Source organism: Prunus avium, chromosome 2 (assembly GCF_965620075.1).
Source record: "Prunus avium chromosome 2, drPruAviu1.hap1.1, whole genome shotgun sequence".
NCBI lineage: Eukaryota > Viridiplantae > Streptophyta > Magnoliopsida > Rosales > Rosaceae > Prunus > Prunus avium.
In genome coordinates, this window is record NC_142285.1 from 23,078,167 (window position 1) to 23,102,478 (window position 24,312).

A 24,312-nucleotide genomic window follows, 5' to 3' on the forward strand; every position below is an offset into this window, starting at 1 on the left:
CACCATATCAATTCTAAGTCAATCGTTGCATTGACGGGCAAATCACCATATGGTCCATACCAAGTCTGAGTCACAAGTCTTCAATCTCATCCATTAATTTCCCCAATATTCATTGATTTATCACTTGTTTATTTGGACCACTAAAAATTTATGAATAAGAGTCGATTGTACGTTGTATAGTTTTTTTTCTTCTTCTTGTTAGAAAATTTGGTATAATCCACTTTTGTGTGTAATTGTATGACCCCATGTAATATTAACCTAAATTATAGGGGCATTTCAAAATATACTTGGTCAATAACCAAAGTGTTTTGAAGAGCTCTCCTATTATTGTTGTTGAATAAAAACTCAATTTTCATTTATTAGTATCAATAAATATACAGGTATTATATTAATATTGGGTTGGGTAGAGATATTTCCATATGTTTCACTTACGTCAAGTCCACATTTGCAAGAAGATATTTGTACCTTGTGCCTAGGAGGATGGGATGCAAAGCCAACGGTTGATTGGACACGGGAAGGCTCCTTACCAAGTCAAGCCTCTGCAAGTCAATTGGGGCATGCGTTGGAAGACAAATCACCATATCAATTCTAAGTCAATCGTTGCATTGACGGGCAAATCACCATATGGTCCATACCAAGTCTAAATCACAAGTCTTCGATCTCATCCATTAATTTCCCCAATATTCATTGATTTATCACTTGTTTACTTGGACCACTGAAATTTTTCTTCAATTATCTTTTTCCACATAGTGATATCAATAAGAGTCAGTTGTACGTTGTATAGTTTTTTTTTTTCCCCTTCTTTTTAGAAAATTTGGTATAATCCACTTTCATGTGTGTAATCGTAAGACCCCATGTAATATTAACCTAAATTATAAGGGCATTTCAAAATAGACTTGGTCAATAACCAAAGTGTTTTGAAAAGCTCTCTTATTATAGTTGTTGAATAAAAACCCAATTTTCATTTTTTAGTATCAATAAATATATAGGCATTATATTAATATTGGGTTGGGTAGAGATATTTCCACATGTTTCACTTAAGTCAAGTCCACATTTGCAAGAAGATATTTGTAACTTGCTCCTAAGGGGATGGGATGCAAAGTCAATGGTTGAGTGGACACGAGAAGGCACCTTACCAAGTCAAGTTGAATCAATACCTGTCAGTTGGAGCACGTGTTGGATGGCAAGTCAACATATCAAGTCTAAATCACAAGTCTTTGATCTCATCCATTGATTTCCCCAATGTTCATTGATTTATTAGTTGTTTACTTGGACCACTGACAAATTTTTCTTCAAATATCTTTTTCCACAGTTACATGAATAAGAGTCAGTTGTACGTTGTATAGTTTTTTTCTTCTTCTTTTTAGAAAATTTGGTATAGTCCACTTCTGATGACATAAGTGAAATTGGACCTATATCTAAGAGCTCCTTTTTCCTTTTTGTAAATTATAATTAACTAGAGAGTTCTCCTCATTACAGGTTACAAGACGCCACCCTGGATTCTTATTTTTTGTTGGACCCACCCTCAGCTCTTAATTAAAATTATATTAAAATTTTAAAAAAAAACCCTTCAAAGAAAGAAGAATGGGGAAACAAAAAAAAAACATGCATACAATTGACAAAAATCAATTTTGTTGCTGTTGAGAAATAAAGTAGTGGAATATTAATTTAAGTATTGTGATCATCATTCGTTTCATCCATGCCATCATAATTAATTTGGTTTCTGTAAGTTATGATTACCTCCATAATAAAGAGATTCGAATCCAAAGTATTAGGAATTTTCTTTAGAATTGCACGTTGACATTCTAGTCTCATTGTGATTGACGTGTGATTTCCATAACATTAATTATGCATTGTATATAGCAGATAATTTACTCCCTTATATGGTTTTGTCTTGTATGAATGTGTGGCACTGTTTTAGCTAAACCGTGTTTTTCTTTGTAAAGGCTTTCTTCCTTTTTTTCCTATATATATCTGATGCAAGCTAGCATATATCAATATATACTTGCAGTGTCTTTGCATGTGCATGTGCTTTTGATCAATTAAGATGAAGGGCGACGGAAGGTGCTTGAAACTCTTTCTTGCACTTTTGATCCTTTTCCTACAAAACGTAAAAGGAGGAGAAGTTAGCCACAGCCACAGCCACAGCCTCAGAGATGCTAAAGTGACAGTGAGGTGCATAGAGAGGGAAAGGCAAGCACTACTTGCATTCAAACGTGGCCTGGTGGATGAGTTCAATCAACTCTCAACTTGGGGTTCAGAAGCCGAAAAACAAGATTGTTGCAGATGGGAAGGAGTCTATTGTAGCAACCAAACTGGCCATGTCATTCAACTTGATCTTGGATATTCTTTCCCTGGTAAGACGATTCAACATGATATTTTTGGATATTCTTTCCAAGGTAAGATGATTAGTCCTAAACTGATTGAGTTGCAGCATTTACAATATTTGGACCTTTCATTGATTAATTTCAATTATGGGAGCCAAATTCCAGATTTCATTGGTTCTCTAACCAATCTAAGAAACCTCAGTCTCTTCGACGGTAATTTGATTGGTCCAATTCCAAGTTCGTTTGGAAACCTCACGCAATTGCAACATCTCGACCTCAGCTATAATCAGCTTCAACCAGAAAATCTCAATTGGCTCCCTGCTCTTTCTTCTTTAACGTATTTGGACCTAAGCGAAGCCAATCTCAGTACTGTTTTCGATTGGCCAGAAGCAGTACTTAATAAGCTCCCTAAACTAGTAGAGTTGACCTTGGTGAATTGTAGTCTTCCTCCTCCTTCTACTCCAATTCTTTCCACTACTCTTTACAAAACAAATTCTTCTACATCTCTTGCGTACGTTTCTCTCTCTGACAACCATCTCACTTCTTCAATATTTCTTTGGTTGTCCAACTACAGTACAAGCCTTGTTACTCTTGACCTCTCCATCAATAATCTAACTGGTTTCATTCCCGATTTCATTGGAAACATGAGCTCTGTTGTGAGTCTGGATCTCTCTGATAACCAGATTGAAGGAGCGAATCCAAATTCGTTTGCAAGGATGTGTAATTTGCGAACATTGTCGCTTCAAACAAATCATCTGAGTGGACAATTATCCAAGTTTGTTCAACGATTGCCTAGATGTGCTCAAAACTCATTAGAGGATTTGCGACTCTCTGAGAATGTTCTTGTGGGGTCATTAAACAATCTTACAAGCTTCTCATCTTTGAAACTCTTGTATCTTTATGCCAATCAATTAAGCGGAAAAATACCTGAAAGTATTGGGCAAATGTCGCAACTAAAGGAAATCGATTTCAGCACAAACTCTTTGGAAGGGGTGGTTTCAGAAACTCATTTCTCAAAACTCTCCAAATTAAACTCTTTAGATTTATCCTCTAACTCACTAGCTTTAAATTTCCATTCTGATTGGATTCCTCCCTTCCAGTTGAGTGACATAAATTTGGCGTCCTGCAAGGTCGGTCCTCTTTTCCCAAAATGGCTTCAAACTCAAAATAAGTCTTCCCAGCTTGATATTTCGAATGCTGGAATTTCTGATATCCTTCCAAGTTGGTTTTGGAGAAATTTTCGTCGCGCATACTTTATTAATCTCTCACAAAATGTAATCAGAGGAACATCTAAAGATTTGGCAGTGAAGATTACACAACTAGTGTTAGATCCAATGTATCCCTCAACTCGAGCACAAGCCTCACATCTGGATCTCTCTAATAATCACTTTTCAGGGTCGCTTTCTTTCCTATGCGGATCTACAGATATGAGTTTAATATATCTTAATCTTTCAAGCAATAGTTTTTCTGGAGAACTTCCAGATTGCTGGAGGGATTTGGAGACTCTAGTCATGCTTGATTTGAGTAACAACTCTTTTTCCGGAAAAATTCCCATGACAATAGGCTCTTTATTTCAAATGCAAACTTTGAAATTAAGAAGCAACCGATTTGTTGGAGAATTGCCTTCATCGTTGAAGAACTGCTCAAGTTTAGAAGTTATTGATCTGGGAGATAATAAATTATCAGGACCAATACCTACATGGTTAGGTGTGAGCTTCAAGAATTTGGTTATCCTGATGCTTTCCACTAATCACTTCAATGGAAGCATGCCATCACAATTATGCCATCTAACACACATTCAAATTATGGATTTCTCTATGAACAACATCTCTGGAAGCATACCCAAATGCCTCAACAATTTGACTACTCTAGCTCAAAAAGGAAATTCAATTCTATCCAGCACACATCCTTATACTAGATATCCACGTAGGGCTGTTTTTTTCCAAAAATATATTAATTATGAGAATGATGCAAGCTTCATATGGAAAGGAAGAATGCAGACATACAAAAGTACTTTGGCCCTTGTGAAGAGAATTGATCTCTCAAGCAATAGATTAACAGGGGAGATTCCAAGTGAAATCACTCATCTTGTTGAGTTGGTTTCTTTAAACCTTTCAAGAAACCGGTTAACAGGTCAAATAACTCCAAAGATTGGAAACTTGCAGTCATTGGATTCTCTTGATTTGTCAAGAAACCAAATAGATGGAAGAATTCCGACAAGCCTTGCTCGGATAGATCGTCTTAGTTTCTTGGACTTGTCATATAACAACTTGTCTGGCAAAATACCAACAGGCACTCAGCTCCAAAGCTTTGATCCCCTTGATTATGCTGAAAATCCTCAACTATGTGGACCTCCACTTAAAAAGATGTGTGCTGATGAAAATGAGAAAACTGACTTGAGCAATGAAGAGGATAAGGATAAGTTTATCACACTGGGATTTTACATCAGTATGGGGATTGGGTTTGTTGCGGGATTTTGGGGAGTTTGCTGCACTTTGATATTCAACAGGTCATGGAGATATGCATACTTCAAGTTCTTGAATGATTTAAATGATTGGCTTTATGTGAAGATAGCTTTGAGCAAGCGGCAACTGAAGCTAGCATATGCTTAATAGATAAGCTCGCGGCGGTACTCTTTCTCTGTCATCATTAATTTCGTTTTATAATTATTTTCTTATTGCATTTTTTCCTTTTCTCCAAACTAACGGGTATTAATTTGTTTACTTTGATATTTAGCTGCGGCATATAAATTAGGAGAAAAGTAGCTGTAGCTGTATGCGTCCTTTCAATTCAAGTGTGGAAGATTGCCAGTATGTGCACGCACAGGTATCTGGAGAAGAGTTTACAAGTTGATTTGGAGTGCTTAGTAGGGATAAATATGATTTATATTGGTGTTAATTACTTGTCAAAACAATTAATTCAGAGTTCTCCGGTTTATGTATTTTTTATTTTTTTTTGTTTATTGAGAGAAATAAACAGATCCATTCAGATCCAATCATAACAGAGGCAATTATAATTATACATGAAGAACACTGCCCCAGAGGACGGTTCTTGCAAACAATAAACCATACAAATAAGCAAGACAGTACAATTTAAGCAAGAACAGTGAGCAAAACTCCACTGATATTTTAATCCAAGCTCACTCCGATTAATGTATTAATTTCAACTATAGTGTTATTTTAATTAACTAAGCCAAAGCCAAAGCGGACTTGATTTCAAATTACAATGTGTGGCTCTGTTTTGGTCATCTATTTGCAACGTACAGCTTCTCCTTGTAAATGTGTGGCTCAGTTTTGGTCATTCTTTCGTTTCATAATTCAACATCTTGTTCTGGGCACATGGTAGAAGATGCCTTTTTGTAAACAGACTTTTTGTATTTGGTCAGGCTTGCAATGCTCTATTTTGTGGATTTTAAGATTACTTGTGAGCCGCAAAATGCCTTGTACCAAAGTTTATATATAAAATGTGTGCTAAATCTTGTGTGTGGAGTAATCACAAGCATTTTCTCTCTTTAAAATTTGTAGAAATGTTCAAGTTCTTGCCCATTACTTGCAGATATATAGTGTTGTGTAGCAAAAAGGCTGCAATTCCATCAAGGCCTGCAGGCCAATCACTGCTTTCTCTTGGATATTACAAACATTTGTAGAGCCATAATGAAAACTTGGTAGGCAAACCCAAATACTCGCATTGCCATTTGCTTAAACTTGATAGGCTAGCAAGGGGCTTGTAGCTCAAGCGGTTAAGAGCATATATCCCTGCACTCGAGGTCCTAGATGTGATTTCCTCCTCCCAATATCGCTTGTAACCAAAAACAAACAAAAAACTTGATAGGCCAGACCCAGATGAACCTGGTTTTCATAAACTTGTTGGTCAGCTTGATAGTGGCTTATTAGAAGTCCAAATTTGGTTGGAAAAGTAATGTCCAATTTTAGCAGATACACACATGCTTAGACACTAACTAACCCCTCACTATTATTACAGTTATCAGCCCCAAGTTTTCTTGACACTAAAATTGTTTGTCTCTGAAAGAGGTTATAAAACTAAATGGTTTATTTATCCATACTTTTCTTGGCTTAAAGCCTGAAGCCACAGAACTGAATTTACCAGTACAAAGATATTTGATAACTGATTCTTCAACTTCTTGGGGGGGAACCCAGACCATGCTAACAAACTAGGATCAGAGAAGGGCATACATATTTGAATGCTAAAATACATCAAATATTGAATGCCTTAATACATTCAAGAATACACTGATTCTTTCATTTCCTAACAATTCATTGTCCAGAGAACAGAACAACTAATATCTCCTAAAGTAGAAATCAAGAAATAAAATAGCTTTTAAATTACACAACAGATTCTACCCCCAGCTTGCTTGCAGTAAGGAAAATAAGCAATTGATGACGCCCTTATTGCGACATTGAAGGAATTTCACGAGGATGTTAAAAAGTAATGAGGCCAAACAAATTTTGCACTCAAATGTCAAAAATTAGCTCAAGTAATTACAAGATATTCACATTAAATCCATACAGAAAAACCAAAAGCAGCTGATGACACATATCAAGCACGTCGCTTACTAAGACGCCAAGAGTTAGGTTCATGGTATCTATCATATAGCGGTTCAATACGTTCTTGACGCTTGCGCTTGCTCATCTTGGTGCCAGTTCCACAAGCCATTTGGGGTCGACGACCGTCACCTCGCGCATGTACTCCTTTGTGGTCATAACCAGCTCATGGTAGATCACCCAATCTGGTTGTCCACTACTACAAAAAACGAAATAGACGACGGGGATCCACCGTCGTTGTAATGCTTTGAAATCCGTCGTTAAATCAACCGCCGTCTATTTGGGTGTCAAACTACGACGGCTTTTCACCGTCGTTGTTTATCTGTAAAGACGACGGTTTTTAAAGAAAATCGTTGTTGTTTAAAGGTAAAGATCGTTAATTATAGGATGAAAGACGACGGTTTTAAAAACCGTCGTGTATTGTATGTAAAGATGACGGTTTTTTATGAAAACTGTCATCTTTACATACAATAGACGACCCTTTTTAAAAAAAAACAGTCATCTTTACTTCACAATAGACGACCCTTTTAAAAAAAAACCGTCATCTTTATATATAATAGATGACCCTTTTTAAAAAAAAACCGTCATCTTTACATATAATAGACAACCCTTTTAAAAAAAAACATCATCTTTACCTATAATAGACGACCTTTTTTATAAAAACCGTCGTTAATTATCTGTAAAGATCATGATTTATTATAAAAACCGTCGTCTAATAAGTTCCCAAATTGCTACATTTTAGTTCTTTTTGATTTCCTATGATGCTATACAACGATTTTAACTAGAAAATCAACCATAATGCTTTATTAATGAATATATACACTCAAAAATAGTTTCTTTCATAAAACTTGAAGATTCAATAGTTATTACATAGTTAACCAATCTTTATTCTACAACAAACATAATTCCTAACAAGATACAAGCCTTCCTCATCCAAACATACAAATGATGCACAACTGAAGTCTCCTCCATCATCCCTGTAAATAAATCAAAATGACAAAGAGAGAAAAAAAAGCTAAGATTATAAACATAAAAAATTAGGTGGAATATTTCCATAGAAAACTTGTAAAATGAGCATAAAAAAGACCATCGAGAACCTGCAAAAGAAAAAATATATAAATAAAATGATAGTGAAACGAGAAGGTAACAAATTTTCAACAACAAAAAAAACATACGACTCACATAGAAAACCTGCAAAAGAAAAAGTTATAAATCTGCAAGCTTCCTCCTCATCTCCTGATAATCAAATCAGAATATCTAAAAAGAAACCAGAAATATAAAAAAAAAATATGTAAACAAACCAGACAAATCAAGAGAGACAAAATTTGAAATCAGGGAGACAAAGAACATACTAGAAACGCAAAGAGACTAATCCAGAATTTACTAGCAAGATATAGAAGGGTATTGAGAGATTAGGTGACTTTCAAATCAAACCTTTCAACCAGCTTTGATTCTCAAATACAGAACCTCCCTCTACATCTTATGGATCTGCGAAAATCTCTCAACTCTTTCATTGATATCGATTTTTTGATGATTTTGTAGAGAGTTTCATGAGGGTGTTTTAGAGAGTGCAGGAGGGTTTCAAGGAGGGAGAGATAAGGTTTTCAGAGACGGGGGAAAATCTGAAAATTTGTCGAGCGCGAATTCACTTAAGTAGCCTTTTTTTAGCGTGTTTTAAAAGACGACGCTTGTTAATGAGAGATAAGGTTTTCAAAGACGAGTGAAAATTTGAAAATTTGTCGAGCGCGAATTCACTTAAGCGGCCATTTTTTAGCGTGTTTTAAAAGACGACGTTTTTATAAAAAAAAACCGTCATCTTTACATATAATAGACGACGCTTTTTATAAAAAAACCGTCGTCTTTACATATAATAGACGACGGTTTTTTTTATAAAAAGCGTCATCTTTACATATAATAGACGACCCTTTTTTAAAAAAACCATCATCTTTAATTCACAATAGACGACCCATTTTAACAAAAAAACGTCATCTTTACATATAATAGACGACCCTTTTATAAAAAAAACCGTCATCTTTAATTCACAATAGACGACCTTTTTTTACAAAAAAGCGTCATCTTTACATATAATAGACGACCCTTTTTTTTAAAAAACCGTCATCTTTAATTCACAATAGACGACCCTTTTTTACAAAAAAAGCGTCATCTTTACATATAATAGACGACCCTTTTATAAAAAAAACCGTCGTCTTTACATATAATAGACGACGGTTTTTTTTTATAAAAAGCGTCATCTTTACATATAATAGACGACAATTTTTTCAAAACAACCATGTCTTTACCAAAAAAAAGGACACTTGATTTTTAAAAGACGACGCTTGTCATATCTGCTGTCGTCGTTTTTTGGTCAGATTTTAACTCTGAAGAAAACCTTTTTAATAAGACGACGCTTTTTTATTTGTGTGCGTCGTTATAAAACAATATTCAATAGTACCTCTGTTTTTTAGTTGTTTAAGTCACTTATCCACGACAGTTTTTTTGTTACCGTCGTCTTTTTACACACAACGACGGTTTTTTCTTCTACCGTCGTCTTTTTCTGGTCGTCTTTTTCACTTTTTGTAGTAGTGGTCTCTGGAAGAGGGCGCTGCTTGGGTGTATATAAACTGGTTGGTTCTCCACTAGGGTTCTATAACCCTCCTGCGGGTCCTTTCTAGCACCGTGGAAGAAAAACCCTGCCGTAATTGCCTTCCTGATCTTTGTAAAATTCTTTCCAGCACTCACAACATCTAGTTTATATCTGAAATTCACAATCTATAGTCAGAATGCAATTTCATCTTCAAATCAGAATACTCAACTTAGAAATCGTTGATCACTGTTATAAACTAAAGCAAGGGGGTGCTAGTAGAGACATTGGCATGACAAACTTATGCTAGGTTTTTATACACAAACTTATCCTAGAGCTTACATGACAATGCTATATCAATCAATGAAATCTGTTAACGGCGATGGTAGGATGTGTAATATGCCATCTGAATTTCCATATCAACTTTTAAAACAGTTTTGCAATATTTTGTACAAACAACACTTTTACCAAGAAAAACAATTCCGGTATCAAAATGCCTAACATGTCCGCACAAGAGAGCACATTTGAAGAGCATATACTGGCAATTTAGCTAAACACTTTGTAGTTATAATTTATAAAGATACTATAATTAACCACTGAAAAAATGGTGGAAAAAAGCACTTCTGCTAATAATGCTCTGAAAACAGTGTATGTAGTAACATCAACATGACAACTCGTAATGACCTATTTGCTGCTCAGGTACCATATATCTAGATTTTAAAACACAAACTAGGCCTGAACAACATTTCAGCATTTCCATCAAGTACAGACAGCAAAAGGCATGCCTAATTCACGACTACTGCAAAAATACAATGTACCAAACATGAGCAAACCTAGAACATTAATCTACATCTTTTAAAACCATTCATGCACATCTGAAACCAGAAAAAAAGATACATGCAACCACAAAGACACATCAAGATAAATTAGAAGAACATACTTGTCCATGATGCTGAGAAGCTGTTTTCTGACATCCTGTGCCCTCCTCAAGGATCGAGATTGAACAAAGTTCTCAAAACACCATGGCCCTGAAAAATTCTTAGCTTTCCATGCCTCATAGACTGCAAGTAAAGTCAGATGATCTCATCACTGCATCCAAGGTCCACACTGGCCAGTAGCATCTTAGACAAGGGTGGATCCAGAGGAAACTCAGCCATTTTCCTACCCAATTTGGTGAGCAGCCCCTCCTCATCCAGTGCTCCTAAACTGTACAATTGTTCCATGGCAGAAATGAGTGCTTGGGGTGAAGGAGGATCCATAAAATCAAAAGACAAGAGATCATTTATCCCCATAGCTTTCATCGTAAGTGTAGTAGTCCCAAGATTTATCCTCTGGATTTCTGGAATTGAAGTTGGGGACATCTCATTGCGGTATGCACTCTCAGTGTAGAGGCGGTAACATTTCCCAGGGCCTGTACGCCCAGCACGCCCAGCTCATTGCTTGGCTGATGCTTGGGAAATTGGAGTTATGACCAGTGAATCTAGCCCCTGCTTTGGGTTATAAACATTTTGCTTTGCAAAACCAGGATCAATGACATAAAATATCCCATCAATGGTCAGTGATGCCTCAGCAATATTAGTAGCCACAACTACTTTCCTCTTACCTGGTGGGCCAGGATCAAATATCCTTGACTGCATTTCACTAGGAAGGGCACTATACACTGGTAGGATAATCAACTCAGGGACATTTTTACCAAGACCTTTCATCCTCTCATAAAGAGACTGGCATGCAAAATCAATCTCTTCTTGTCCAGTCAAGAAAAGAAGGATGTCACCTTCAGGTTCTGTCAAGTGTATTTGTAGAACGGTTATTAGAGATGCATCAAGGTAGTCACTTTCCGGCTGTTTAGTGTAGAGTATCTCTACAGGAAAAGTTCTCCCAGGGATAGTGAAGATGTTACAGTTGAAGAAATAACCGGAAAACTTCTCCGCATCCAAAGTAGCAGATGTGACAATCAAACGAAGGTCTGGTCTCCGCTTCACAAGCTTCTTCAGTAGTCCAAAAAGAACATCTGTGTGGATTGTCCTCTCATGAGCTTCATCAAGCATGACCACAGAATACTGAGAAAGGTTCTCGTCAATCAAAATCTCCCTAAGAAGCATACCATCAGTCATGTACTTGATGACAGTATCTGGACCAGTGCAATCCTCAAAACGAATTGCATAGCCGACTTCCTCTCCTAAACGACAACCAAACTCTTCAGCAACCCTCTTGGCCACAGACATGGCAGCCACCCTACGTGGCTGTGTACAACCAATCTTACCCATTGTCGTGTAACCCGCTTCTGCAAGATACTGCGTTACCTGTGTTGTCTTACCCGAACCAGTCTCACCAATGACAACAAGTACTTGGTTCTCATGCACCGCTGCAATCAATTCTTTCTTCAGCTTGTAGATAGGCAAGCTCTGCCTCTGTTCCTGGATTGAGAGTTTTGACCTCTGCCCAAAACTGATGGTTTTCCCAAAAGCATCCTTCTTCCACTCAGGCATATCATATGCCGACAAACCAACACCTCTAAGTTCTTGTGCAAGATGCCTCTCACCAGTCTCTGGCATTGGATCTTCCCAGGGACGATTGAGATCCTTTGGGATAGAATCCAACATGGTTCTTTGCTGCTGCTCACGCACTTCTCTACGCTCCTTAATGAGTGCGGACTGAAGAGCAGCTGCACGACCTAGTGACCCTTCTGGATTCTTAAAGATTTTCACAGGTGACATATCAACAGAATACCTGCTCTGTCCATTTAAAAAGGCTGGCTCATCCTCATTGAGCTCAATCTCAAGCTCTTCCTCAGCTCCCTCTTCTTGATAAAGCATCCCATCGGTTTCCTCATCATACATAGGATACTCTGTAACACCCAAAACACCTGAGGCAATCAACTGTTTGGCTTCCCACTTCTCTGGCGAGCTCATTCTCTTCAATGGCCGGCGTGATGGGCCAACATCATCCTCTTCCACAATCCTAATATAATAATAATATCATTTATCTTTCCAAAGGCAAAAGGAATAAGTAATCTAATAAATTACAGAGAAACTTTAGTAAATAGAAGAATATTACGTATGAAATAAAAAGATGAGGAAAATTTTAGAAAATATATAGTGGTGATTTTTTTTTATACAAACAATAATCTAGTTTTTTTTTTAATTTTTATAATCATTCTAGGCCTACTTTGATTTTTATTTTTTAACAACAAATAGGATATTAGCACATGAGTTGATCTATAGTATTTTTTACTACTTTTTGTTAGGTTATTTTTAATTTAAATATCCACTAGCCTCTCTGCACGTGCTTTTGCATCTGTGAGAGGCTTTTTTTAAAATAAATTTAAATTTATTTTAGAATTAAAAAAAATAATGGGTAGTTGTGTTATATAAAAATAGAATCCATTATCTAATTTTTCTTTTAATTTTAATTTTTTTAATATGAAAAAGTGTGAATTTACCATATTATCCTCAATTAATTAATAATTTCATTTCTTAATATTAATCAATGGTATTTTCTGGCTTTTGCTTTGTATATATAGATATAGATAATAATAAAATACTCCCTTTCATTGAGAAATTGTTATGCATAAAATTGTATACACACCACATTGTATTGAAATGTTATTATGTTTCGAGAATGATAAATAAACGTTCATCTTACAAACCATATATCATGCAAAAACATGGTGTCCATGGAAGAATCCCATTGTGGAGGCTCATGACCAACTATGAATCATAATATTTAAATATCTTCTTCTTTTTTCTTTTGGATAATATTATGTTTCTAAAGCATCAACACTGTCATCAAACAATATTAATCATTCCAGCATATATTAGTGACTAAACTCTTCTAAGTATCTTGCAATTATCAGATAAGGAGTTAGTAATCATAGTGGAAAATATGCAATTTATATCTTCTGACTTGGCAATTTCATTTTACATACGTTGTTTTCGACACTACGGTTCCATTACTATGTAAAGAGGATCTTAATATTTGTAAATTAAAAGATTTTGGTACCCATTTATGAGGTTTTGTAACAGAGTTGAACTTATAGTAAGCAATTAGGCATCAAACATGGAATGTTTATGTGATTAGTACTTATGTCCTTGGATTGTGTATATATTGTTTGTGACAGGACCCGCCCCGAATTCCTCGAAACTCGAGACGAATCCTGTGAAAAATTCCGACATCACACCGCTGCCGGGCCCACCTACTAAAAACCGAGACTTTCTGTCGAAATTTCGGCAGAGTCTCCCCTGTAAATTAGACTTTTCCCAAAAATATTCAACCTGTTAAAAACACACAATTTATCACCCAACAGGCAGCATGCACAAGTTATCAACATGCAATTACATAATCGGCCTCCGGCCTTCAAATATTCCGAAACCAAGCTACCAACAGGCTCTTGAACCAAATAGTACTTTGCATGAGGCAAATAACAACTTAAACGTAAATACGAAAGCCGAAAGCAAAATTTACAACAACGAACTATACCAAATTCAACATATGACGTTTTAACCTCCTAACAATGTTCGCATCTCGTTCTCACCTGACTCTCAGGACCAACGACAGGGTCCGCACCACACTCAAAACACACAAAGGTAAAGTTTAACCCATGGCTGCACCTAGGCCTTACCCTAGGCTGCCTACGTACCCTCGCCGAGGGATCAAGCCATACGTAGTTCTCTCAATAACGGTCACAACTCCGGTAATAAACCAATATTTACAACAGAACCAACTATACATTTAAGATCTATCACAATTCCAAATCCGACAAAAACACATTGGAACATTATCAATTTCTTCCCAAGGCATCGTATTAAGAAGACATCCGAAGGGCCTGGACAAACTCCGACGGGCCTGGGCAAAATAAATCAATCTCCGAAGGGCCTGGACAAACTCCGACGGGGCCTGGGCAAAATAAATCAATCTCCGAGGGGCCTGGGCAAACTCCGACGGGCCTGGGCAAAATAAATCAATCTCCGACGGGCCTGGACAAACTCCGACGGGCCTGGGGAAAATAAATCAATCTCCGACGGGCCTGGACAAACTCCGACGGGCCTGGGCAAAATAAATCAATCTCCGATGGGCCTGGACAAACTCCGACGGGCCTGGGCAAAATAAATCAATCTCCGAAGGGCCTGGACAAACTCCGACGGGCCTGGGCAAAATAAATCAATCTCCGACGGGCCTGGGCAAAATAAATCAATCTCCGACGGGCCTGGACAAACTCCGACGGGCCTGGGCAAAATAAATCAATCTCCGAGAGGCCTGGGCAAAATAAATCAATCTCCGAAGGGCCTGGGCAAAATAAATCAATCTCCGAAGGGCCTGGGCAAACTCCGACGGGCCTGGGCAAAATAAATTCTTCATACATAAAAATCCCTAACCAGGGAGGTACCTAATGTAATGCTAATAACACTCAAATTTACATTCTAAGTACCCCACACAAAATCCACAAATATTATATAAATGACTCAAGGTACTCGAGTACGTCAAACCCACCTATATCACAAATACTTTACAAAATATAAACGGAATTTAAATAAGCCATTAAATTCAGCATCATAATATTCCCATCGATCAAACCATAAAAATATAATCACATGGACCCACATAAATCAACATAAATTAAATGACAGTCAAACTCGTCCAAAAGGGTCGTTCTAGTACTCCACGAAGAGTGGGACTACCTCGGAAGACTCACGGTCAACCGAGAGTCAAACTACCCAAACGTTGGTCAACCGGGCCCGCGAGGCCCACGACCTCCATTTTACGATCTGAAAGTTCCTATGGGTTCCACAAGGTCTAGGATACTCGTCCTACAAGTTTGGTCCAGATCGGACGGTCGGATCGCTCACGATCGCACGATCGAACGGTTACTATAACCCTAGCCCTAGGGTTGGCATTTCCGGAGTATTCGGGGCTCCGTTTTACGATCCGTCGAATCCTACACGAATCTAAGGATGTCTAGGTTAACATATAATAAATTCAAGACCATCCAACGGTCCAAACCTGTCGAACCCGGATAACGCGTAATAGGCGATATCCGTTCGAGACTCAAACGGTATCCAAAACCATATCCGAGCATACCGTCATGCTTGGGATGACATAAGGATTATTATAGGACTCTGAGACCGGCCAAAAAGTGCCCCACGCGCTGCCACACGCGCCGGCAGCGCGTAGTGTCCAAAGCGATAACGCTTCGCCCGAAAATCTCAATATTTCGCTTCAAGACTCCTACCCTAGGTATAACACCCTATTTGGAGTCACTTTTGTTCTTTGGCAAACCCCAAAAACTAACCGGAAGTGGCTGAAAACGGAGGCCGAAACTGACAGATTTTTCTATCGCTTAATTGGCTTCCAAAACTCAGAAATTTCTCAAACCTAACACAATCAGCAGCTAGTACGTCTCGAGGGGTTGAGAAAGCATACCTGGATCGACGGAAATGGTGGCCGTAAGCGCCCGAACGAGCTCTGTGAATTTTTTGGTTAAAACCGGTCGGATTTTTGCAGCAACAGGGGGGGTTTTTCTGCGCAGGGAGAGAGAGGGAAGGACAGGAAAGAAAAAAGAAAAAGAAAAATATTAAACTGCCCGGTACTGTAGTGGTACTGTTGCTACAGTAACAAATTTAAAAATTCCCTATACGTCCCTTTCTTTTTCAGACTTTTCCTCCCTCGTTACAACTCGAAATTGAGCATGTCGCATGTCTACGAACTCGTATCGACGAGCTCTACGCAACGGTACCACTCACATCCCCAAATTCTTTCCCGAACTTAAAATGACCTTTTGCCCTTTAATATTAATTAATATTTCAATTTATTTTCCCCATTTAATTTTATTTCCTCTTAATTTAATTATTTTACCCCTTTTTCGGACCGGGATGTTACAGTTTGCATGGTAAGTGAAACCTTTAGAAGATAAGCTCTCTGTTTGAAATCACATCTGAATTCTTTTAAGGTTTAGTGTGAAAGATAAATCATGAAGTAGTCTACTAATGCGATAATGGCTCATATTTTCACATTTTCCTGTCTTCGAAAATTAGTTCCCTCTGTTCTTGAAAACATATAAAGTGATGGAGAGGTCTTATTATTTTTGGAAAATTTTACAATGTTCTCACATCTCTGTAATCTGTATTTGACATTGTACATAAATAATAAAATTAACGACTCAGATACTTCTTCTTTTTTTTTGGTGAAATAAGGGAAACCCCTAGAAAACAACTAAACCCCGCACATAAGTTGAGGCCTATACTTCTATGACAATGAGGTATGAACTTCATCACATACTCACGATGCATTGCACTTCTTGGTTGGTTTAGTCAATGCTGTTATACTTCAGAATTCAGATAGATTAGAATCATATGTTTGCTTTCTCTTTGCTTGTTACCAAATACTTTTTGTGTTTAATATCTTTGTGTGTCTAGTTGTTTCCCTCTTTTCGGCCGGGTAGGCCGATTGAAGGAGTTTTTGGTCCTTCTTCTTTTGGATGCGGGGCATGCCACCACCAAGCCCCGAATTTGGGCTTGAATGGAATGTGAGTAGATGGATGTGTTGCGCTTCTAACTTCTGATCAAACGATTGATCGGCCAAGCAAGGAACCTCCTCTTGGCCTAGGTTCTTTCACTTCCTCGGGCTCGAGGATGGTTAGGTTTCGTACGGATGTTTTTATGATTTTTAAGGTTTTAAGTAAAAATAATGCAATTAAACTAAATGTGCGTATAAACGTAAAGACAAGAATTGAAGTGCGATAAAATAAATCAAAGCAATAAATAAAGCGAGAATGAAAATAAAAGCGATAAGAACAATAAGAGCGATAAAATAAAATAGACTTGAAATTGAACTTAATCGAAGTGCGATAACAATGAAAAGCAAAGCAATGGAAATAAACTTGAATCTAAATGACACAAAAAATATAAATTGAACAAGAATTGAAACTTACACTAGGAAAAGGAAGAACTCGCTACACTAAGTGCTTGAAAATAAAATCCTAAGTCTAGGAAAAGAAAAGTGCGAGACGAAAGATAGGTTTGTCTGTCTGATGTTGTGTGTCTGAGGTCTTCGTCAAACAAGGTTTATATAGGGCACTCGTCAGCCCATGGGCTGGCCATTGAATTGCCAAATGTCAACTCTTCTTAAAAATCTTTCCTTTCAAAGCCTTCCTATATCCGTGAGATTGTATTGATTTAAATATTCTGACATGCTTGATTCTTCCTCCTTTTGGAACACTCGGAATTATAATTCCTTGATTTCTTTCCTTGTGAGGTCTCTGTCATGTGCACATAATCCTCCGAAAATCTGGGCTCGAATCGGTATCTTGGGCCTGCACCTTTAGTCTTTTGGAATGACATGAGGGCGCCCATGGCCTTTTGAATTCTTGGAGCTCTAGAATTAGTCCGCCGAGGAAACCTGATTCAAATTCTATATTCATTTATATTTATATATATATATATATATATATATATATATATATACAGAAATTCTCTTATGCGGACATCCGGACGTTATTATCGTGCGGACGCAGTGTATTTTGTACTACCCCTCTCTGTTTTCCTGCCTGTTTACAATAGGATCCGCACGATAATAACGTGCGGACATCCGGATAAGAGAATAACTATATATATATATATATATATATATATTCACATATTAATTTACACATGTGGGACACCGGTTATTGAAGTTGGCCGCATAGCATATGCAATTTTACATGCACAAAACATGAATCCTTTTTTTTGATGAAACAAAACATGAATCCTTTTATATATATATGTGGCCCAGGTTAGCCACTTGGGCTTTTTAAATTCATATATATATATATATATATTAGATTTAGACCTTCAAAACCTTCGGCCGACTTTGCAAAATACCTACAAACTCTAGCTTCCACGAAAACCCCCAAGACTCCTGCCCAAAAACTTGTGGTCTTTCGGCCGCCAAAAACTGGGCATCAATAGCAAAGTATCCGGCCGCATCTTCGAGCCAAAATCCAGCCGCCCTTTCACAAGCCCCGGCCGTATTTTCGAAAGCCCAAGAACTCTATAACCCCGGCCGCACAGTTTCATCCATGCCCACTTGGAACAAAACCCGGCTGCCCTTTTAGCAATTTTCGAATTGTCCAGTCCGGCCATATTTGAACAAGGCTCGGCCGCTATTCTTCTCGTGCCCGGCTAATTCTTGTGCCCGGGTTAGGTGGATTTCTACCACCCCCAAACACTAGTTATCGTGGTTCTATGAAAAAACAATATAAGAATAACGAATCTTTTCACCTGTGCTGTTTTTGCTCTCTTTGATATTTACTTTCTCAATGATTTTTCCAAGAATAATATCGCTCACCATGAAACACGCACTGAACAAAACTCTAAAATACAACTATTCATATATTGCTCGGACTCAAATCATTTTTTCCTCCAACCATACTGACTCAAACGTAACTTTATTAAATTGTTTAAGAATGGTTGATTCCTAATTTTTTTTGCCATTAATTTTCTTGACAAATTTTTTGTTTAAATTGGAAAAGAAAACGAAACACTAGTTTGGAGGAAGACGTTGGATTCCTACGATCCTTTCATCCCAGCTCGTTATGTGTCCTGACGACATGGGCCCCACGTCTTCTCATCCATTAATCCCAACTCAATGAACTTCCTTTTTAAACCCAACAAAAAAATAAGAAGAAAAAAATGCGATCTAATTTGGATGCTCTTCTTTATCATGCATTTTGTCCACGATGGCGGGCTGATTTTCCAGGCCAAGTGGGCAAAATAGTAGAGATTTTAAAATCAACTTTCTGAACGTAAAATTAAAGTGGCGCGTATATGAAAAAGTTTCCCTCCCATTTCCTCCCTCTTTTTCCCCCTCACTCCCCTGGAAGAATACCGGTATATATTTTTCATTTTCGGAATTTCCATTTTCCCTCAACTCAAACGTCATTCTCTCTTGTCATCCTCATCCTTCAACCCAACCCACAGCCCCTTTTAGCTCGAATATTTTAAAACTACTACTTCGTTGTAATTGGATATTATTGATTTGATGGGTAGGGAGCGAGCTTATGTTGATGACGATATTGATGAAAGTAAGTTCAAGAATTCGGAAGCAATGAACCGCTACAAGAAAATCTTCAGTGTTCAATGTGTGACGGTTGAGCGGGAGGTCAAATTGAGCGACTTCGAGGATCTTGGGCTTCCCAGAATCTTGAAATCAAGAGGTTGGCTTTTGGCAATGGGTCCTTCAGAGCCTGCTAATATCCAGATTGTCCAAGAATTCTACGCAAACATTCCTCCTTTCTCCTCCGAGCAGAAAAACCCACCTGGGTTTGGCCCTTTTGGTACTTGTTTGTGGGATGAGACTCTGCATTTCTCCAGCGGTCGAGAATACCCTGACTCATTTGATGTGTATTTGCGGGGTAAGGTGTTGAATTTCTCTGTTTCTGGCATTGCCCAGTTGCTTAAACTTGCTAGGCCAAACCCAAATGAAAAATCACCTGGTTTTCCTGGGCTTCTTGTTGATAATCTTGACTTGAAGTTGGTGAAATCTACTTTGGGTTGGAACAAGAGAGTCAGGGTTTTGCGTGAAAATCGACTAAGTGATTTGTACAAAGTGCTTAACAGCATAGTGAGATATAATATCGATCCTCCTTGTCACGTTATCCCTTCTTTGCTTACCCCTGATAGAGCTCGCCTCCTTTATGCCATTGGGAACAATGTGCCCATTGATCTGGCCACCTACATTTTTCGTGCCATCTGTCGTGCTGCATTCCCAACTTCCATGCCCGACTCCTTGCCTTTTGCGTCCTTGATCACGCGCTTCGCCATGGCTTCTCACGTGCCAGTTGAGCCTACGGATAAGCTTTATTCTCCTTGGTCGCCTTTGGACAACTTGGATATTTTTGGCTATAGCTTTACTCCATCTTCTCCTGCAGTCAAGCAGGCGGTGGTGAGCCACACGTCCAGTATGGCCCTACTTACCAATGACGTTGCTGAGCACAGGGGTGATGTGCGCCCCGTTTCCACCTTCTCGGTCATCCCACCTTCTTCGAAACAGCCATCTACAGGTCAGTCAAATGTTAATAGACAGATGTTAACGAGGCTTTATTAGACAGATATTGAGAATCCATTTAATAGACAGATATTAAGTTAATGTGTGTGTAAAAGAGTTTATAAAGGAGGCTTAATCAAATGTAAAGTTCCTTAGATTACGCTTGGACATTCAGCTTATTACTATAAAATGCATAGGCCATTATTGTTTTTAAGTGCAGGTGGTAAAAATTTCCGGGTTTTCGTTGGTAGCATCATAGTTAGTAACAAATTTGAACTTATAGTAACAGATTCGATTGTGTGTATATTGTTTGCATGGTAAGTGGAAACCTTTAGAAGATAAGCTCTCTGTTTGAAGTCACATCTGTATTCTTTTAAGGTTTAGTGTGAAAGATAAATCATGAAGTAGTCTACTAATGCGATAATGGCTCATATTTTCACATTTTCCTGTCTTCGAAAATTAGTTGCCTCTGTTCTTGAAAACGTATAAAGTGATGGAGAGGTTTTATTATTTTTGGAATATTTTACAATGTTCCCACATCCCTGTAATCTGTATTTGACATTGTACATAGATAATAAAATGAACGACTCAGATACTTCATGTGACAATGAAGTATGAACTTCATCACATTTTGTCTCTTTCTGGTTATAATAGTCACGATGCATTTCACACCTTTGCTGGTTTAGTCAATGCTGTTATACTTCAGAATTCAGATATATTAGAATCAGATGTTTGCTTTCTCTCTGCTTGTTACCAAATACTCTGTCAGTTTAATATCTTTGTGTGTCAACAATATAAGAAAAACGAATCTTTTCTCTTGTGCTGTTTTTGCTCTCTTTGATGTTTACTTTCTCTTTGTGCTTGTGCTGAAGAAATAATGGAGGCTGAAGAAGAAAATAACGGCAATTTGATTCCTAACTCGCATGCTTGTATAAATCCGTTAATTTCAACTTCTGACTCGCATCCAAATAAGAAAGCGAAAAAAGATCCATTGGAACATGCAGCTGGTGAGGTGTCAAAGTTACTGCATGAGTTTTTGGCAAGTCAAATGAAACTACAACTCAAAGGAGAGGAGGTCCTTGGAGTGGTTTCAAAGATACCTAACCTCAGTAGATTGCAAGTTTTTAAGGCTGTACGCATAATATTGAGTGGTAACCCAGAAGAATTCTCTCTACTGAAATCTCTTCCTGATGTTGAGAAGACAGAGTGGATACTCTTACTTATTAGCCAATCTGAAGGTATCTTTCTTGATAAAAATTGAGCCAATAGCTCAGGGGATATAAAATAGGTCTTAGACATAAAGCCACTTATCAACATTTACTTTCTCTCAGGAAAAGAAGAAAGTTTGAGATACACTATCCCTTCTGCCCATGGTATGGCTCTCTCTCTCTCTCCCCCTCCCCCTCTCGCTCTCCCTCTCTCTCTCTAACTTAATTTCTAGTTCTGCATTTGTTGTTGTTTTAATTTTATGCTTTTAACATATCAAACCAATACTTCACTCTGTAAGATTCCTACTTCATATGTGGATAGAAGAGCGTATATATATTATTGATAGAGTAGTATGACTAATCTATCTTTTTATTCTTTTTCATGTATCATTCTCATTATATACTTGTTCTTGTCCTTGTTCTTATTCACACTCACACTTCCAAGCACTACTGCATAACGTCTTATGTTGGTTACAATTAGCTTCTTGACTTGTTAGCTATGAATTACATGCTTCAAGAACATAACTTATAATCCATTCAAGTTTTCTTGTTTCATGTTTTGAAAGGAGCTTCTAGGGTTCAATTATGTGGTTCAACTGAGAGATTTGAACTGAAATATCCCAATTGTAAATCCTTCTACTCCAAATTAAAGAGAAAAAGAAAAGTATGAACCAATTGGACAGAATATACTTGCACATACTCCTTCCTTGAATGAGTTTCAGTAAGAATGCTAGCTTAGCCAATTGGACAGAATTTACTTGCACATACTCCTTTGATGTAGTTTCCAAGTGCATCACCTTATGATACCTCTTCAAGTTTTCAATTAGTACTGCCTTGTGACATGCCAATTTTCTTCAATGATTATATACAGGGAGCAAAGTGGCCAATTCTTTCCTTTCATAATTCAACATGTTGTTCTGGGCACATGGTAGAAGATGCCTTTTTGTAAACAGACTTTTTGTATTTGGTCAGGCTTGCAATGCTCTCTTTTGTGGATTTTAAGATTGTATTAGGCTTACTTGTGAGCTGCAAAATGCCTTGTACCAAAATTTATGTATAAAATGTGTGCTAAATGTGTGGAGTACAAGATTGAAGGACTTCCTGGAAAAGCAATCACAAGCATTTTCCCTCTTTTCAATTTGTAGAAATGTTCAAGTTCTTGCCCATTACTTGCAGATATGTAGTGTTGTGTAGCATAAAGGCTCCATCATATGCAATTCCATCAAGGCCTACAGGCCAATCACTGCTTTCTCTTGGATATTACAAACATTTGTAGAGCCATAATGAAAACTTGGTAGGCAAACCCAAATACTCCCATTGACCATTTGCTTAAACTAGATAGGCTAGCAAGAGCTTGTAGCTCAAGCGGTTAAGAGCATCTATCCTTACACTTGAGGTCCTAGATGTGATTCCCTCCTCCCAATGTCGCTTGTAACCAAAAACAAGCAAAAAAACTTGATAGGCCAGACCCAGATGAACCTGGTTTTCATAAACTTGTTTGTCAGCTTGATAGTGGCTTATTAGAGTCCAAATTGGTTCGGAAAGTAATGTCCACCAGTTTTAGTAGATACCCTTTGGGACAATGTTGAACAGAGCACTTAACTTGATTGTTAATGACTAGGGCCCCAAGGGTATGATTTTGGTATGTTACCTTAGGCCTAAAATAACCCTTTTGTTGTGATGAACTTTGAAGGGTGACCAAGAACATACAAAATTTTGTTCATTAAACCATAGTGTAAGCTGATCATGAAGAAGGTGGAAAAATAAGGCACAAATGGGAAGATAGCTTGCATTCTTCTTATTTTTAACAAACTTTTATATATACCCTACAACTTAAACTAGAAAATAATTATATAAAATAATGAAATTCCAAAACTCTTTTGGATATGAAAGTCTAAACGTTTTCATTTCTTCAGTTTTCCTCTCACTCTTTGGTTCTCCATCAATTTATTTTTCATCATTCTCTCATCTCATCCCTCCTTTACATGTATGCAATCATTGTATATTAAATGAGGTGAAGTGAGGAGATGAGTAGAGCTGGGTTCAGGGTTGGTGACAAAGAAAATGAAATCAATCAATGATGGAGATAGATGTCCAAAGAAAAATATTTTGATGAAGTAGAGAAATGGTATTTTTGGGAAGAGTTGTGTGTCCAGAGAATGGTGAGAATAAAAATAGAAACCCATTGAAACACGGAGTGTAAACAGAATTCTTGGTAATATGAAATTTTTCTTTCACATTCAAGCAGTCAAATCACATGAAAAGTTTTTTTTTTTTTTTTGGTCGTAACATGAAAAGTTTAAGAAGGAACTATGTTGTAACTACTCTTAACCACTTGAGTTATACGTGTCACGAGAAGAGTGTTTATTCAACAGTCATATGTAAAATTTAACCTTTTGTTGGACCTAAATGTAGAAACCCCACAAACTGAAACCACCAAATAAAGAATGCCCAATTGATACTCTGATTTTCATTAAATGTCAACCTTTTTCAGCAACGAAGTTAGGTTAGCTTTGCTGGGGCACTGTTCAAGCAGACTACGGCCCTCTTAAGCTAATGAGCTAACAGCATAGACTTGAGGAAAAATACTGTTTGTCTCTCACCAACTTCCCGTA

General features: G+C 37.5%; 2 protein-coding genes and 1 pseudogene across 3 annotated transcripts; 2 read left to right on the forward strand and 1 right to left on the reverse strand.

Annotated features, from left to right (window-relative positions):
• Positions 1–1,979: 1,979 nt before the first annotated feature.
• Positions 1,980–5,727, forward strand: LOC110754198 (receptor-like protein EIX2). Its single transcript, XM_088248796.1, has 2 exons — positions 1,980–4,956; positions 5,064–5,727. The coding sequence occupies exon 1, from the start codon at positions 2,048–2,050 to the stop codon at positions 4,937–4,939; it is 2,892 nt and encodes a 963-aa protein (XP_088104922.1). The 5' UTR covers positions 1,980–2,047; the 3' UTR covers positions 4,940–4,956; positions 5,064–5,727.
• Positions 5,728–6,883: 1,156 nt separating this feature from the next.
• LOC148296647 (putative pre-mRNA-splicing factor ATP-dependent RNA helicase DEAH5) lies at positions 6,884–12,430 on the reverse strand (annotated as a pseudogene). Its single transcript, XR_015833760.1, has 3 exons — positions 10,411–12,430; positions 9,478–9,644; positions 6,884–7,083 (listed from the first exon to the last, which is right to left on the reverse strand). The product of XR_015833760.1 is annotated as a putative pre-mRNA-splicing factor ATP-dependent RNA helicase DEAH5 (transcript).
• A 6,760-nt stretch (positions 12,431–19,190) lies between these two features.
• LOC110754197 (uncharacterized) lies at positions 19,191–22,866 on the forward strand. Its single transcript, XM_088248802.1, has 4 exons — positions 19,191–20,505; positions 21,362–21,727; positions 21,821–21,862; positions 22,569–22,866. The coding sequence occupies exons 1-4, from the start codon at positions 19,485–19,487 to the stop codon at positions 22,598–22,600; spliced, it is 1,461 nt and encodes a 486-aa protein (XP_088104928.1). The 5' UTR covers positions 19,191–19,484; the 3' UTR covers positions 22,601–22,866.
• Positions 22,867–24,312: the final 1,446 nt, after the last annotated feature.

Excerpts from the sequence above, each read along its gene's own strand:
- LOC110754198 (XM_088248796.1), top strand. The coding sequence starts at position 2,048 with ATGAAGGGCGACGGAAGGTGCTTGAAACTCTTTCTTGCACTTTTGATC.
- LOC110754197 (XM_088248802.1), top strand. The coding sequence starts at position 19,485 with ATGGGTAGGGAGCGAGCTTATGTTGATGACGATATTGATGAAAGTAAG. Across the intron at positions 20,506-21,361 it reads TTCGAAACAGCCATCTACAG|AAATAATGGAGGCTGAAGAA; the intron begins GTCAGTCAAATG and ends CTTGTGCTGAAG. Across the intron at positions 21,728-21,820 it reads ACTTATTAGCCAATCTGAAG|GAAAAGAAGAAAGTTTGAGA; the intron begins GTATCTTTCTTG and ends ACTTTCTCTCAG.